The sequence below is a fragment of the Zootermopsis nevadensis genome, unplaced genomic scaffold (assembly GCF_977971745.1).
Source record: "Zootermopsis nevadensis isolate Lab colony 2312 unplaced genomic scaffold, Znev_1.0 Znev_ptg000088c, whole genome shotgun sequence".
In the NCBI taxonomy this organism is placed as follows: domain Eukaryota; kingdom Metazoa; phylum Arthropoda; class Insecta; order Blattodea; family Termopsidae; genus Zootermopsis; species Zootermopsis nevadensis.
The window spans coordinates 46,235-62,831 of NW_028259219.1; the positions used below are offsets into that span (position 1 = coordinate 46,235).

At 41.7% G+C, this 16,597-nt stretch overlaps 1 protein-coding gene across 1 annotated transcript; it reads left to right on the forward strand.

Moving 5' to 3' along the window:
• The first annotated feature begins 5,235 nt into the window (after positions 1-5,235).
• LOC147870863 (kelch-like protein 10) lies at positions 5,236-13,583 on the forward strand. The gene is made up of 5 exons (XM_087341789.1): positions 5,236-5,507; positions 7,384-7,571; positions 8,816-9,067; positions 10,756-11,035; positions 13,329-13,583. The coding sequence occupies exons 2-5, from the start codon at positions 7,387-7,389 to the stop codon at positions 13,581-13,583; spliced, it is 972 nt and encodes a 323-aa protein (XP_087197915.1). The 5' UTR covers positions 5,236-5,507; positions 7,384-7,386.
• Positions 13,584-16,597: the final 3,014 nt, after the last annotated feature.

Here is a 16,597-nt window from a genome sequence, read left to right on the forward strand (position 1 = left end):
GTATGACCTCTGAAACGTTGGTTAACATCTACCAGACTACACAGTGCAACAACCCAAAAGACAGAAATCTTCATATTCATCGCCCTGATGATGGAGGCAGTATGACCTCTGAAACGTTTTTTAACATGGACCAGACTACACGGCGCATCAACCCAGAAGACAGAAATCTTCATACTCTGATGATGGAGGCCGTATGACCTCTGAAACGTTGGTTAACATCTACCAGACTACACAGTGCAACAACCCAAAAGACAGAAATCTTCATATTCATCGCCCTGATGATGGAGGCAGTATGACCTCTGAAACGTTTTTTAACATGGACCAGACTACACGGCGCATCAACCCAGAAGACAGAAATCTTCATACTCTGATGATGGAGGCAGTATGACCTCTGAAACGTTGGTAAACATCGACCAGACTACACAGCGCAACAACCCAGAAGACAAAAATCCTCATACTCATCGCCCTGATAACGGAGGCAGTACGACCTCTGAAACGTTAGTAATCATCTACCAGACTTCACAGCGCAACAACCCAGAAGACAGAAATCTTCAGACGATGAGAGAAGAGTTGTATTGAAAAGTGTAAAAATGTATGTACGATACTTAGCGCACGTTTTGTATTCCGCTAATTATCGTACATATATTTTTGTTATGATGGAAAGGAAAATACTTTTGTACTGATAATCGCGTCCCGTGGAAAAATGAACGAATGAATGAACTTGCGAAGGAATTCGTGCGACACACTTTCTAGTTGGCCAGACCTCAGAATATTGTAGTCTTTTTTTTTTCGAGCAAGGATTTCGCGCGTGTTTACAATACAAAAACCCTCATCTATCTCACCGGTACGACACGTGAAAAAAACAACATTAACCTATAGTCAAAGTCACGTCGCGACAATTTCTGAAATACCTTCCTTTAATTGCATGAAACCGAATTCAATGCCTCTCGCTGTTCGTATATTCACTTTCCAAATATTCGGTCTCGTTCGATATTGAATTTTTCCCCGGAACACGTTAAATAGTTTTTTGAACCAAACGGACGTACGGACAGGCCGAGGAGACTTTCCCATTGCTGGTCGGGTTTTAGTGTCTCATAACGAAGAAGTCAAGTCAGTAACAAGCCGATGTCACCTGTTCTGCGCTTCATTTCCAAATAAATCGATATTAGATTAATTATGCCCAACAGAATAAGTCTGATACTTAGATCCACACAATTTTCTACGACATTTTCACAAATGTCATCAAAATTCCAATTCTGTAAACACTGAAGAAATATTTTGTTGTATAAGATACGATCTAACAGCTGGCATTTTGGATGAAAGGTCAACAAAATGTACACTGGGTTTGTTTGATTAGAGGAACGGAATTAGTCGATTAATCGATTAATAAACGGTGGTCTAGCAGTTAGAACGCTGGCCTTGTAATCCTGGGGTCTCGGGTTCGATTCCCGGCGGTGCCCGAATTTATAACTTGTGTTGGGCAAGGCCGTGGTCTAGGCAACACGGAGTTTTCCTCCGTGGCATCCCAACAATTACTCCATTCACACACAGAAGAAGGCAATGGCAAACCACTTCTGGATCATCTGCCAAGAACGTATATGAACAGGTCACAGTCCGAGAAAAGGATGGGAGGATCCTGTTCATATGGACCAGTCGTCAGACAGAACACTAAATAATAATAAGATGAGGTAGTCTAGCGGTTAGAACGCTGGTCTTGTAATCCTGGGGTCTCGAGTTCGATTCCCGGCGGTGCTCGAATTTATAACTTGTGTTGGGCAAGGCCGTGGTCTAGGCAACACGGAGTTTTCCTCCGTGGCATCCCAACAATTACTCCATTCACACACAGAAGAAGGCAATGGCAAACCACTTCTGGATCATCTGCCAAGAACGTATATGAACAGGTCACAGTCCGAGAAAAGGATGGAAGGATCCTGTTCATATGGACCTGTCGTCAGACAGAACACTAAATAAATAAAATAAAAATTCTTCCATATTCCAGCGCCGTAGCCGCGCAGTATGAGGCATCATGCTTCGGACGGAATGCGCGCTGGTTCGAGTCTCGGGGGAGAAGGAAGTTTCTCGTGAGCTTTCGACCGGTGCCAACCCAGCATCGTGAGGAAATTGGGGAGCTACAATGAGTAGCGTAATGCAGTTATGAAAACTAGCAATGGCTGGGGGTTCGTCGTGCTGACCACACGTCACCCTATATCTGGTCGGATGATCGTTCACCTCTGCTTAGGCGTGTGAACGTGAGGCTTTGGCTCTCTGGAGCTGTTACGCAACGGATTTATTTATTTATTTATTGTTCTATATCCCGAAACATTCCTTAACATCTGCAGCTTCCCCTTGCCGTCACGGCAACTTCTCCGACAGTGTAGTATAACGTGAGATCTATATAGCAGGCGCAATACTCCAAAGCTCTGCTTTTGAAGTACACGTCAAGGATCAATTGGGCGGGATCTGTTGTCCCAAACAGGCCTTTAGAATTGAGAAATGTTTCAATACAGTCAGAAAAAATGAAGGGCAGAGGCCACTCGGGTTATATACGACCAGATGTAATGTTAAATGAATTGTGTATATAACTCAATTTTAACTGCTGACTTCAGTCGTAGGCTCGCATTAAACACCTTAATGAACCCTCAGAACCGGTGTTCGAACCTAGTAACCAGACTGCACTTAGTCTGAGTGTACTAAGGAAACAATTGAAACCCTCACAGATGTAGGACGTTATTTTAATAAAGGAGAGACGAATTACCGCTGTGCTAACCATTGTGTAGTATAGCGTCAAATGTGAATTGTAACGTTTTTAGTGTTGGGGAGAAACTGGCGTGTTTTAGTGTGTTGATGTGCGTTTTCTGACTTGTGACGCCATGCGAATTTGTACGTAGATACCAACTTTGCAGAGGAATATGAGGCAGTATTGTCCAAAAGGTTGGTATCCTTCTACAAGTCCACGTGGCGTCACAACTAAGGAGACCAACATCGACATCTTCACAGCTGTGATAACCCATACGTCTTGCTTTATATGCTGTTGTATTATCGAAGAAACGGAATTTTAACCAGGAATTAAATCTGAGCCTTCGCCGCCACACCAAACGTATTCCACAGTTCCTTAAGCCGTACATTTACGAATACCATTTTCGCCGTCTGGTGGTGGTTGGCGCAATTGCATCACATCGAGGGTCCTCGGAAATGAATCCTTCCGCCCTGAGGTCGTTATCCCGGCTGAGATTACGTGGTTTTCCACCAAACGCGTACCGGAATATTAACTTAAAACAGGCCATAAATGAGTCCTTCCCAATCCTTCGTTGTTTACATACTATATGTATACATTACAGCGTTATGCAGAAGGGAAAACGTTGTTAATTACATCAAGAGTCTAATCCCTATTGAGCTGTTCCTTCTGTTGTAGCCCGACCTCCGCGTCGCTTTGAATTGAAGAGATTCAGAATCATACAAACGTTATTCGCCTTCCTAACTGTCTCGTAACGTCTCTGTAATCCGTCAACTTGGATCCTTAATCTGGTGTTTATTTATTATATTTAGTGTTCTGTCTGACGACAGGTCCATATGAACAGGATCCTTCCATCTTTTTCTCGGACTGGGACCTGTTCATATACGTTCTTGGCAGATGATCCAGAAGTGGTTTGCCATTGCCTTCTTTTGTGTGTGAATGGAGTAATTGTTGGGATGCCACGGAGGAAAACTCCGTGTTGCCTAGACCACGGCCTTGCCCAACACAAGTTATAAATTCGGGCACCGCCGGGAATCGAACCCGAGACCCCAGGATTACAAGGCCAGCGTTCTAACCGCTAGACCACCTCATCTTATTATTATTTAGTGTTCTGTCTGACGACAGGTCCATATGAGCAGGATCCTTCCATCCTTTTCCTGGACTGGGACGTGTTTATATACGTTCTTGGCAGATGATCCAGAAGTGGTTTGCCATTGCCTTCTTCTGTGTGTGAATGGAGTAACTGTTGGGATGCCACGGAGAAACCGGGGAATCACCCGCCATTGGCTAAATTATTTTATTAATGTAAGAGAGTTCTTACTTCCTTTATCACGACGCGCCATAGAGATCCGATTTACGTTTACTCTGCGTTGGGTTCGGATGTTCATGACATGTCATATTTCTACTGAGGCTTCTATTTTCATTCTAAACTGAAATTAAACACTAATTGGGTTATCCTAATCACAATTATGCTCTATCTATTTTGCATATAAATGCATGTTTAGTTACATTTGTAGTTAAGTGCATATTTCGGTTATATTTTGGGTTTAAAATTTGTACTTCTAACTACATTTCTCAGGCACTTACAGTGAATCCTTCATTTAGTTAAGATACCGAAAGTGAAGTGTTTTGAAAGTGCGAAGTTAAGAGGTTTCGTTAAAGATTTCGGCGAGGAATATTTTAGTTGTGATGGAACAATTCTGTTCTGTAGACTTTGTGAAGTTGAAGTTACAGCTGGTAAGATATTTAATGTGAGACAACATTGTGATACGCAAAACATGAAAATAATTTGAGCCGACAAAACAGTCGTCAAAGCGAGCAACGAATTCTGTTCGATAACACTCCAACAACTTCAACATGAAACTACAATAAGATTTGGGTTTCGATTGAAGAAACAACGGATGTCTGCGTCAGATATGTAGCGAATTTCGTTATTGGAGCTCTCTTTGCTGACCGCCCTGGTGACTTATTCCTCCTTGATACAGTAAACAACTCCTCCATCTCTGCAATTGTCGATGACGCCATGAAAAGTTTGTGATGTCTCAAGTTACAAGACCATATTTTGCGACAATCTCAGAATATTTTCATTTCAGACCTTGAAAATGCACATCGTTATATATACGTAGTAATGCTACCAAGAAAGGAGAATGAAGAAAGGTGCTTAATATTTTGAATTTTATTTATTTATTTGTAATTAACGAATTTGAAAAGCATTTTTATAGGGACACGTATACTCAAAATCTGATGCTGATCCAAAACGAGGCATTTACAGCTTAAAACGACTTAGGTTTTTGATTAAAATCGGAAGGAAATCAAGTAATGTACATGCATATGTAAATAAAGAACATGATTTAAATACAAACAGCTTTTTTTAGTTTAGCGAATATTTTTGACGTAAATGCGTCTATAGGGAAGGGTCATTCGTCTAAACATGTAAATATGGATCGACAACAATGGCCAGCTTTTATATGCATTGTTATGTTACCTAAGAAACTAATTGTTACGTCATCTGTTTACTCGCCATTGTTGTGTTTCATTATCGCCGTCAACAATCCGCTTTCATTATTGCGGCAAGAGCTGAGCTGTGAATCGCTTGTATAAGAAGTGCGTCGTAGAGTAGATAATTTTGTGCTGTTAAAAACGTTTTAGAATATCACAAGTTCTTATCTTATATAAGAATTATTAAGAAGTCTGTGATACTCCATTTTATTTTTTATTAAATTAATAATTGCCGGTGGACGTCGTGGTCTCTTACAATTGAACAAAGTTTGAGGTAAGGGATTCCTATTCATTATTAATGTTCATCACATTTAATGTTTTCATCTGCATTTGTGAACTCGTGTAAGAGAATTAGGCTTGTCTTCTTTTGACGTAAATACGTCTATACGGAAGGGTCATTCGGCAAAAACATTACGAAGATGTGTAAGATCCAGCGCCGAGTCACATTTAAACGTTCATTCCTCAGGAGTTGTCTTTCGCTTTGAGGGAGGAACACAGACTGAGGGCCTCTGACAACAGAGTGTCGAGGAAGATGTTTGCACCCAAAACGGGAGTGGAGCAGATAATAGAGAAAATGCATGACGAGCTCCTCACCCGATGTTGTTAGTGTGAGTTGAGTGTTTACAAGGCCTGAAGGGAGGAGACCCCTGGGAAGACCTCGGTGTCAGTAGGAGGATAACATTAAGATGGATCTTAGGGAGATGGGACTCGATGGAGCGAACTGGCTCAGGATAAAACCCGGTGGCGGGATTTTGTAAACACGATGATGAACCTTCTGGTTCAGAAAAGGAAGTGGGGTATTCTTTGACGAGTCGAGTACCAATCGAGTTTCCATAGAATATCTTGCACATTGCAGTATGTGAGTGGCGTGATCTAGGCCTGATCTACGCATGCGTTAGAACAACTTAGAGCTTTTGTGACTGTTCCCAACTGTAATTCTCGCGTTCGTTTGATAAATTTAAGTGACGTATTGCGCTCGTGGTTTATATAAATGTGTAACTTAGGCAGGAAAGTCCTTAATCACGTAAGATCTTAAGCACTTTTAGTCCTACAGAGAGAAGAACTCGAAAATTTTATGCTTAAGGAAAGGCGAAGCATTCATTTTCTAAAATTTATTTAACTGCCTGGTTCTGCATCAAAGGTCACGCAAATTCTACGGCGTATCTTTTTAAATCGGTTCACCAGAGCAGAGGCATCTAAGAATTTATGGATTACATTGGTATTTTATACGTAATGTCTACGTAGTTTACATATAAAAAGATTTAAATTATGCGAGTAATGACAAACACTTGGCATGCCTTATTGACTGAATCAGTCACATCTTCGGGGTGATTAAGTCAAGAAGAAAGAGATGGGCGGGGCATGTGGAGTGCATGGATGGGGCGAGAGGTGTGCACCGGGAATTTTTGGAAAGCCTGGGTAGAAGAGGCCGCTGGGGAGACCCAGACGTAAATGGGAGAATAATCTCAGGCGGGATCTATGGGAGATAGGAGTTGAAGGATACTGGATCTTGTTGGCTGAGGGCAGAGTCTGATGGAGGGCTTTGGTTGGTTCGGTGTTGACACTTCGTGATCCGTAAGCCGTCTAGGTAGTTAGTTAGATTAGTCACATTTACAGCTTTGTCATTTTGTATTGAATTTCAACAGACGTTCCTGTAACAAAGATAAAAAAATGAGTCCATGGACCAGAAGCCCTGCTTGAGAATCTAACATTAGCCTCGCCTTTTATGAAACTTTAAGTTTCATGTCCGTGACTCTAAGCCACATTCACAAACAGATGAAGACAATCCACACCTTCATTCTCCACCCTCTAAGATTCATTTTAATATTATCCCAGGAACGCATGGGACTCTCAACTGATCTTTATTTTTTCAGGTCTTCCGATTAAAACGTTGCACTTCTTGTCTCTGCCATATGTTCTACATGCCCCGCCTATCTCATCACCCTCGATCTGACAGCCTACAATTTATTAATTAGTGAAGAGATCTATAAATCTCCATATTATGCAATTTTCACCATTCCCTTGTCAGTAACTCTCTCGCAGGACCATGTATTCTTCTCAGTACCGTGTTCCCTCTCAGTCACTCTCAGTTGATGTGCACACGCGTCAGTATGAAGAAAAACCCGTAACAGCGATCGACTGTTTTTCAGGAGATGGAGTCAAACCAACATCGCAGCTGTTTCCAAGTCGGCGTCAGGTGCACGTGCACCAAAGCTTTGGTCCGTCTGAATAAACTAAGAGAGAGGAACTTCTTGTGTGACGCGGTGTTGAGGTCGGAGGACGGCGGCGTCTTTCGAGTCCACAGAGTGATTCTGTCGATGCGTAGCGAATATTTCAGGTTTGTTTATTTACTGACGTGGTTGATTAACACGTGAATTAAGGACACAAGAGACGTCGATTCGTATGTGAAATGTTTAATCCCCTCTGATCCAGAAACCTGTATTTTTATACGGCTGAATGTCTTTTGTTATTTGTTCGTTGTCATGAAATCTCACGGCGCCGTAGAAATTAAGTGGCAATTAAGTGGCATTACTGCCTTCTTTCCTTCAAGATGGAGGCAGTAAGCACCTCTGAAACGTCCGATAATTTCTACGACGCAACATCCCGGAAGACGTAGGTGTTTTCTTGTACTAATTTTTAAGTGCGGTTGTACCAAGGTGACAGTGAATCGATCTGGAGGGAGAAATAGAATCCCTTTCCAAAACGTCTTCTTTTTAATACATAAAGACGACCGACAAAATCCAGAAGAAAGTTGGTAATGCCCGGAACATCGAGAGCTGCTGTGTGTTGCTCTGTCTGAAATAAACTGTAACAAAGATCTTCGCGAGAAATGTTTCATTATTACGAGAGAATCTTTCTAGAATTTGTGCATACGTTAATATGCTCGTGTTTTAAATCAAGACGCGGTGCGTTCTCGAAATGAGAAATGAATTTTAACCGTGAGCCATTGATTCTGTCTTCCAAGAGACGTGTCTCACGTCTTCTTACAAGCTGTGCCCTCTTTCAGTTTCAGACTATCAAATATTTCCGTTTGTCTTGCACTGCAAAACCCTTAATTTGTAATAAGAAATTCTTTGCTGGTTGGTGATCACTTTTAAAGGCCTCGTAGAAACATGGGCTTTTCTTTTAAGTTGTTTATTGTCGGGAAAATCTTTTGACAGAACAAATAGATTTCATATTACGAACTATCAATCAGTGGAATGTACAGCCTGCGATGTGTGTTGAAATATTTGCGTTGGCTTTAAAATTTCTGTAATAGTTGTTATAACCTCAGACATCTCTTGAAGGAGTCAAGGTTATGTAAGAAACGAGGTGACCATTCTATAGTTCAAATGTTCGCTGCTTGCTATCCGATTTTTAGGTTAAATTCTTTTAAGCTTTCGCCCGCTTTTGAACCTCTAGCATTTAATCCGGTCCCATTAGTAAACATTCTGGAGTCTTTTAATTATTCAGGTAACAAAAATTCATCCACCACATTGACGTAAGGATACTTTTATTTGGCTACGTGAGTCATAAAAACTTAAACTTTGTGAACATGACTTGTAATTTTATTCTCGCCGTTTCTCCAAATCGACGTTTCAGGACACTCTTCACGACAACACTGCACACCAATGAGGAGACTGACATTCTCCTCCACGGAGTCAGCTCAGACATGATGAACAAGATACTGGATTATGTTTATTCTCGCGAGGTGGACATTCGCTCCGACAACGCGTATCGGCTGCTCGAGACGGCTGACTACTTGTGTATACCGGACGTTACTGAACACTGCTGCGACTTCCTCATGGACGCGATGGACGCCGACAACTGTATCGGCATCTTGCGTGTCGCAAGGTAATTGGTGTTAATTTGTCATTTGCTGTGACGCCAGCCTTCGTCGCTGGAGCGAATCACCTTATCTCATGCTGAGTGCCGTGTCGGAGATTAAAGCCTCTGACTGAGGACTGTGCGAAATATAATGCGTTTGCATTTTGTTATTAACGTCCCTGAAATTTAAATGTTCTGATTTAACTGCATATGTTTTGATCTTCATTATGAACAGCAGATGAATAATTTCACCATGTATAACGTAAATCGCTACACAATGCAGGGTCACAATTATCTCTCTCTTCCTTTCCTTTTTTCTTTCTTTCTTTCTCTGCAGCATTCCTCGCTTCTTACATAATCTTCCCAACAACAAAATCAATATTCAGACCCACATATTTCTGCATACATCAAGAGACCGAATTTCAACCAGATCGGTACCGATTGATTTCCACCGGCCAGAGTGGTTAAATCGATGTCCACGCGGTACAGTTCATTTATCTAACCTCACCCCAGATTTTGCTGATTATTATGAACACTTCAAGACATTTAGAGAATTCGTTATTATCGGGCAAAGACAAGAAACAGCCCGCTGGTTCTCGTAGAAGATGAACTCCTACTCCTTCTTGTTCAGGACAACATAGCAAGCAAATCAACTGACAACGGCAGAATCACACCAGAAACTTCAGTTCATGCAATGGACAGAATGACTGATAAATTCACTCTTTTAGTACAGGGACTCCCTCGAATAGCGCTCACGAGTGACTTTTGAAGTCGGCTGGTGCGTGCGACTCGCCCGCATCATCCGCCGACGAGGAAAATCTGTATTGAGTCTCTACTTATTCGTTCAATTCCATGTCCACGTTCCCCTTTCCCCCGCTCATTCGAGTTATCGGATTATCCGACCCGTGGTTCCCCCATATAGTCCGGTTACACGAGGTTTCACTGGATTAACACACACCAAAACGTCGTTTCGCCAAGGTTTGAGCCATGTCTCATGGCTCGAAGTGGCCAATCTCCTCTCTCGACGTTCTTTGGAGTCGCTGGGTTCGAGGCCCTGATGAGACAGCAGGGCAGGACAGTTTGTGTGTGTCCGTCTTGAGTGAACGACTAAAGCAGGAAGGTTGAAGGCAGGTCTGTTTTGGGGGTCTGGTTTGACGTGTCGAGTCGTATACCCAACCGGAGACTGAGCCCTGGGAGGCTTGACCGAATTGTGTCTCTCTGTTCTCTATTTTTCAGTGTTTATATAATTTTTATTAAATATATTTTTGGTTAATCGGGGGTTCTTTTATTTGCTTTTTTGGCTTAACCGCTATTCTTATCCTACGACCGTACCACCTCCCGGCTTCTGGGATTCTTTTAATCTTCTTGGCCGCCAGTAGAGCGCAGGTTAATGCCAGAATTCAAAATTCTACACTTCTCATCTTACTGCCTTTTTCACTTGCGTACACCGTGCCCTTGTTTCAACCTATAATCTTACCACGAGGACGAGCGGGCATTGCCTGAGAACTTTCGGGTCCGAAAACTTTCTATTTTGCACCGGTTAAATGGAGCATCCATCATCGTTGCCTCTCCTCATGTCTGCTCTCAGTCTCGGTCGTAAGGGCTTCAAACTGTTAAGGTAAAAACTGGAGGCGAAATACTGTGGTGTGCAAATGCTTGATAATCCAGTTCTTGCTGTAGTGTTAATTGTGTCAGCGTTACCCTCGCTGTCGCAGGTCTCACTCCTGCGCCGACCTTGAGACTCACGCTCGTCGCTTCGTTCTGCGCCACTTCGTGGAAGTGTCTCGGCAGAGCAAAGAACTGCTGGAACTGCCTGTAGAGGAGCTGCAAGCGATAATCGAGGCCGTCGAACTGAACGTCAAGGACGAGAGAGTTGTGTGGGAGTGCATTCTCCGGTGGATCAACCACGACCCGAACAACAGGAAAGGTCACATCGCGGGCCTTTTGGAGGGCGTCAGACTGGGACTACTAGACGAAATGTTTTTCAAGGAGGAGGTCAGTATGACCCTGAAATCGTGGATGTTAATGGGAAGTGAAACCCGCATTTTTAATTCCATATTTACACTTGTTCTTAACTAATTAATGCAAATCGTGAGCCTTTCGCTTAGTCACGTGTAAGCCCGTCTATCTGTCTGTCCATTGGCATTTCCAGCTCGAGAACGTCTAAACGGATGTTCATTAGATTTAATACTGATGAGTTTTAACGGAATCTGTTGACACAGTCCGATTTTTTTAAAATCTTACAATAACAACGTGAAAATTATACAATGATTTTAATGCCTTATTCCGCGCAAAATTTCCTTAGTAAGAAATCCCCAGATTAACTTAGTTATTACAGTCTCAGCGTTTATTGAGATCCATTACGCGTTTAAGTTCAACGACAGCATTCCACCGTCAACTACATTCAAACGTCCCCTCAGCTCGAATAGGAAAATCCCCCAACAGACAAATCACGTCTTCTGGCGCAGCATTCAACTTAACCAAAGATCCTACTGCCATAAGAAGCGGGTCTTAGCTGCTATAATAATTTCAAACAGCTCCGACGATGAACACTTAGCATGATAATCTTCAGCTGATTGACCACATAGGGACAACAGATATCCGAAACGTTCAGCAAGAAGGCTTCGTTCTACATCCAAGAGTAAATTACCCGAGGGGCTTCAAACTCATAGCTTGAACATTCTAATATTTTAAACGTAATCTCACGAAGCAGCCATATTCCTTCTTCCATTCCAGCACGTGCTTTTACCCGAGAGAGAGAAAAAATGATAGACAGTGTCGGACACTGCCGCAGTTATTTTCGTGAAAACGTCAATCGTGTAAACAAATTTTTTTTTTGAATCGTTTAATTCATTTGCAACTTACATTTATTGAGTACAGGGTAGTGGTATGAGAAGTAGGATATTGTAAATATAATCATTTTTATAAATGATTATTTCTTAATTGGTATACATCCATACTTGACCCAGGCTCGTCAGACGCCGCCTGAGTTGTCCGAGCGCGCTTACGTTGCCTTTATTCGCGGCAGTACTGCGCGTTGGTTTTGGGTCCGGGCCTGGCGTTTTCGGTGTCATTCTCTTTGGAATTTTGTGCTCTACGCATTCTTGCCCGATATTTGTAATTCTCGTTTTACTTTGCCCTCATATATCGCGACAATTTAAGAAAATCGGGAAATTTTCAAACTTTTTCAAATTCACAGCCTCGTATCTTTTTGAGTTTTTGAGATACACACTTGGAGGCCAGGATGAGTTGTAAAATATACATCCCTCTTCAAAACTACACTTGTTTCACTCGGATCGGAGATAAGATCCCGTTTACGGACACGTGTCGAATCCGGAAAGTCGAAAATCGTGGGTTCAATTTGCGCGTGCGCAGTTCGCGACGTCCGGCCGCCACGAATGTCGGAGCGATACTGGCACAAACGCGCATCCTTCCTCTTTAAAGCGAGACTAAGATGGCGGCACTATTTCTATTTTTAGCCGAGTTATTTAAGTTTGAAGTTACTTCGACAGAAACTGTCGCTCATTTGGGCGCGATTGCCTCCCCACACCCGGCATCGATTTTAAAGACGTTTTCACGTCAAAAATGTTTCTACCCTAAGTCAAATGCCCTGTGATTTCAGCCACTCACCTCCCACTTAATGCGTGTGAAATAATCGCACGGATCCATAAAAAAGTTATCTGCTTCAAATGTTTTTACAATTTAGCATTCCTATCTAATAGTTTCGAACACTTAAAGAGAACCACCTGATGATGACCAAATAATGTCGAAACATGCAATGCCTCATAATAGACATCGAGCCCATAATCACACGCTGTTGTGTTGACGGGCCTTCAACCCAACCATCAACATGTAGCAGGTTGTCTCAATGACACTCGAAGCAACTAATTGTCATAATTTTCTTTCGATGCTACGTAATTTTGACGATTAATTAAACTTATCGAATCAAAAAGAATGTGCATCTCGCACGGGAGAGACGAGAAATAAATTGCAATTTTTGAATGTAACTCAAAATGCAACACTTACTGAAGTATTTGAATTTCGGTTGAAACACATTTCAATATTTTCCTCTAAGATCGATTTAACCTTGATTTCGCTTCTCTCCACAATCTGTGCATTTGTTAAGAGCGTCGTTAAATAAACGTAAAAAAACATTTTCCTTTATATACCATAATCTATTTCGGCGAGTTCCCAACCAAATTATGTGTGAATTTCTTGTCTCCTCTGCAATGGAACATTCCATTTCTTCCAAAAAAGTTCTTAAGGTCCACATTGAACTGTTCAACAGGTGTCAAAGCACCCTTACGTGACGGAAAATGAGGAGTGCAAACCCGTGATCTCGGAGACGCTCGCATTCCTGGACGACGTGAAAAGTTTGTCGAAGGACGACAAGGACCTCGTGACACCAAGGATTGCCCGCCCGCGAATCCCACAGGACATTCTGTTTGCTATTGGTGGGTATCGCAACGGAAGGGTGACAGATCTGTCAGATGTGATCGAAACGTACGACGCACGAGCACACCGGTGGACTGTGGTGAGTTAAACTAACTAACTAGATGGCTTACCGAACCCGAAGGTTCATCACCGAATTAACCAAAGCCCTCCACCGGACCCTGTCCTGGGCCAACAAAATCCAGTTTCCTTCAACTCCTATCTCCCATAGATCCCGCCTGAGATTATCCTCCCATCTACGTCTAGGTCTCCCCAGCGGTCTCTTCCCTTCAGGTTTCCCAACCAGTACCCGGTGCACACCTCTTGTCCCATCCATGCGCGCTACATGTCCCGCCCATCTCACTCTTCTCGACTTAATCACCCTCACAATACTGGGGGAGCAGTACAGATTTTTAAGCTCGTCATTGTGCAGTTTTCTCCACGCCCCATCGTCTTCCCTCTTAGGCCCAAATATCCTCCTCAACACCCGATTCTCAAACACCTGCAATCTGTGTTCCTCCCTCTGAGTGAGAGACCATGTTTCGCACCCATACAAAACAACAGGCAATATTATTGTTTTGTATACTTTAATTTTCAGGTTCTTAGAAATCAGACGGGAAGACAAAATATTTTGGACTGAGAAGTAGCAAGCATTTCCGGAATTTAGTCTCCTCCTAACTTCCTCACAAGTATCATTTTGATTTGTTATTGTTGTTCCCAAATATTTGAACTTTGTAACCCTTTCAAAGGATTTATTAGCTACCCTAAGATAATTTTGCCCGCCTGTCTTCTGATGACGAGATACTAACATGTACTTAGTTTTTTCTGAATTTACTTCCAGCCCCACTTGTCTACCAGCCTCTAGTAAAACTTCTGCGTTCCTCTTTATTGTATTTATATCGTCCCCCAATAAATTAACATCATCAGCATATGCCAATAGCTGATGTGTCCCGTTCAATTGCAAACCCTCCTGCCTACCTTGGACCTTCCTGATGGCGTATTCTAGCGCAAAGTTAAAGAGCAAGGGAGACAAAGCATCTCCTTGTTTTAGACCGTTCTTGATGAGGAATGTCTCAGATACATATTTACCTACTCGAATTTTGCTGCAGGTTTCATTTAAGCACATTTTTATTAGACCCACTAGCTTCTTTGGTATACCAAATTCAATAAGAATATTATATAGCACTTCTCTCTTCACAGAGTCATAGGCTTTTTTGAAATCTATAAATAACTGATGTACAGTCCCACCGAACTCCCATTTTTTCTCTAGTATCTGACGAATGCAAAAGATCTGATCAATCGTTGATCTGTTTCGTCTGAACCCACACTGATGATCCCCAATAGTTTCATTCGCATATGGGGTTAATCTTGCCAAAAGAATGTTGGATAGAATTTTGTATGAGGTTGATAGCAGCGATATTCCTCGGTAATTACCACACTCAGTCTTGTCCCCCTTCTTATAAATAGGAATAATTATGGATTCCTTCCATTGATGTGGCATCTCTTCCTTATCCCAAATTAACTGAATAAGTTTATGGATCCTCATATGCAACCCTTTGCCACCTGCTTTAATTAATTCGGCCGGAATCTGATCAATTCCTGGAGATTTATAACTTTTCAACTTCCCAATGGCTAGTTCCACTTCATCTAAGCTAGGTTCTGGCACCAACAGTTCAGCTGTATGCATTTTAATCTGTCTAATATCACCAGTATTATGAACATTTAAGAGCTCGCTAAAGAAATTTTTCCACCTATTCACAATTTTTATTGGATCTGCAAGCAAATTGCCACTATCATCCTTTACCAAATTAGTCTGGGGTTGATATCCTTTCTTAAAGTTATTAATGCCTCTGTACAGGTCTCTGATGTTTTTTTCCTTATTATTTGTCTCAAGTTCAGCAATTTTGCCCTTCAGGTATTCCCTTTTCTTAGTCCTAAAGGTTCTACTAGCCTCACGTCTCACGTTACATAGATTATCCGCATTTGTTTTGTTTGGGTTCTGCAACCATTGAAATTTTGTTTGCTTCCTTCGATCTATTAATTTTGAACATTCTTCATCAAACCACGGTTTATTTTTCTTTCTCCTGTAGTATCCTAGTTTCTCTTTTGCTGAAATTTTGATGCAGTTTCTGACATTTTCCCACTCCCTGTTGATGTCCACACTTTCATTATCCTCATTTGTCTCTAAAATTTGAAACCTATTCGAAATTTCAACTTGATATTGTTCCTTTGCCTCTCCCTCACTTAATTTTTTCAAATCAAATCTTTCTGTGTCAAAATTTTGTTTAGTTCGTCTACTTACTGAAAGCCGCTCCCTCACTTTTGCTACCACCAGATAATGATCAGTGTCGCAATCTGCTCCTCTGAATGATCTCACATCAATTACATTTGTCTGCCTTCTCTTATCTACTAAAACATGATCTATTTGATTGTGTGTTCTGCCATCTGGGGAAGTCCAAGTGTATTTATGAACATCACGGTGTGGAAATTTTGTACTTTTTACAATTAAATCTTTTGACGTAGCGAAGGTCACTGCTCTGACGCCATTATCATTACTAAGTGCATGGAGACTCTCGCTGCCTATTGTGGGTTTGAAGACATCCTCCCTCCCAATTTTTGCATTGAAATCTCCTAGCAGAATTTTCATGTGATACTTGCCAAATGTATCAAATACTGATTCCAATTCTTCATAAAAGCTATCCTTGATATCATCGCTTTTGTCTTCAGTTGGGGCATGAACATTAAGGACAATGATGTCGCACCAACGTCCTTCCAAAATTACGTAAGACAACCTGAAAATTTCTACTATTACCGTGGGTTGTTAAATGACGCCTCTGAGACAAACTACTTTTCCTTATTTTTACTAAGTAATTGTTTATTTAAGCTTAATCACGAGGACCGCATTGCCTCTTTATTTCGTGTTCGTTAATTTCCATTGCAGTGAACCCTTTTTTAAGAGAACCTCCAAAGACATGAATTAAAAAGAATAAATAAATAAATAAATTACTCAAATGCTGAGTCTCATTGACAATGTAAGTTCTAATAGGAATCGACGAAGGATTAGAAGTTTGACTTAAATACCGTTTACAATAAGCGTCCTGCTTCAACTGTCATGGCAACCTGTCT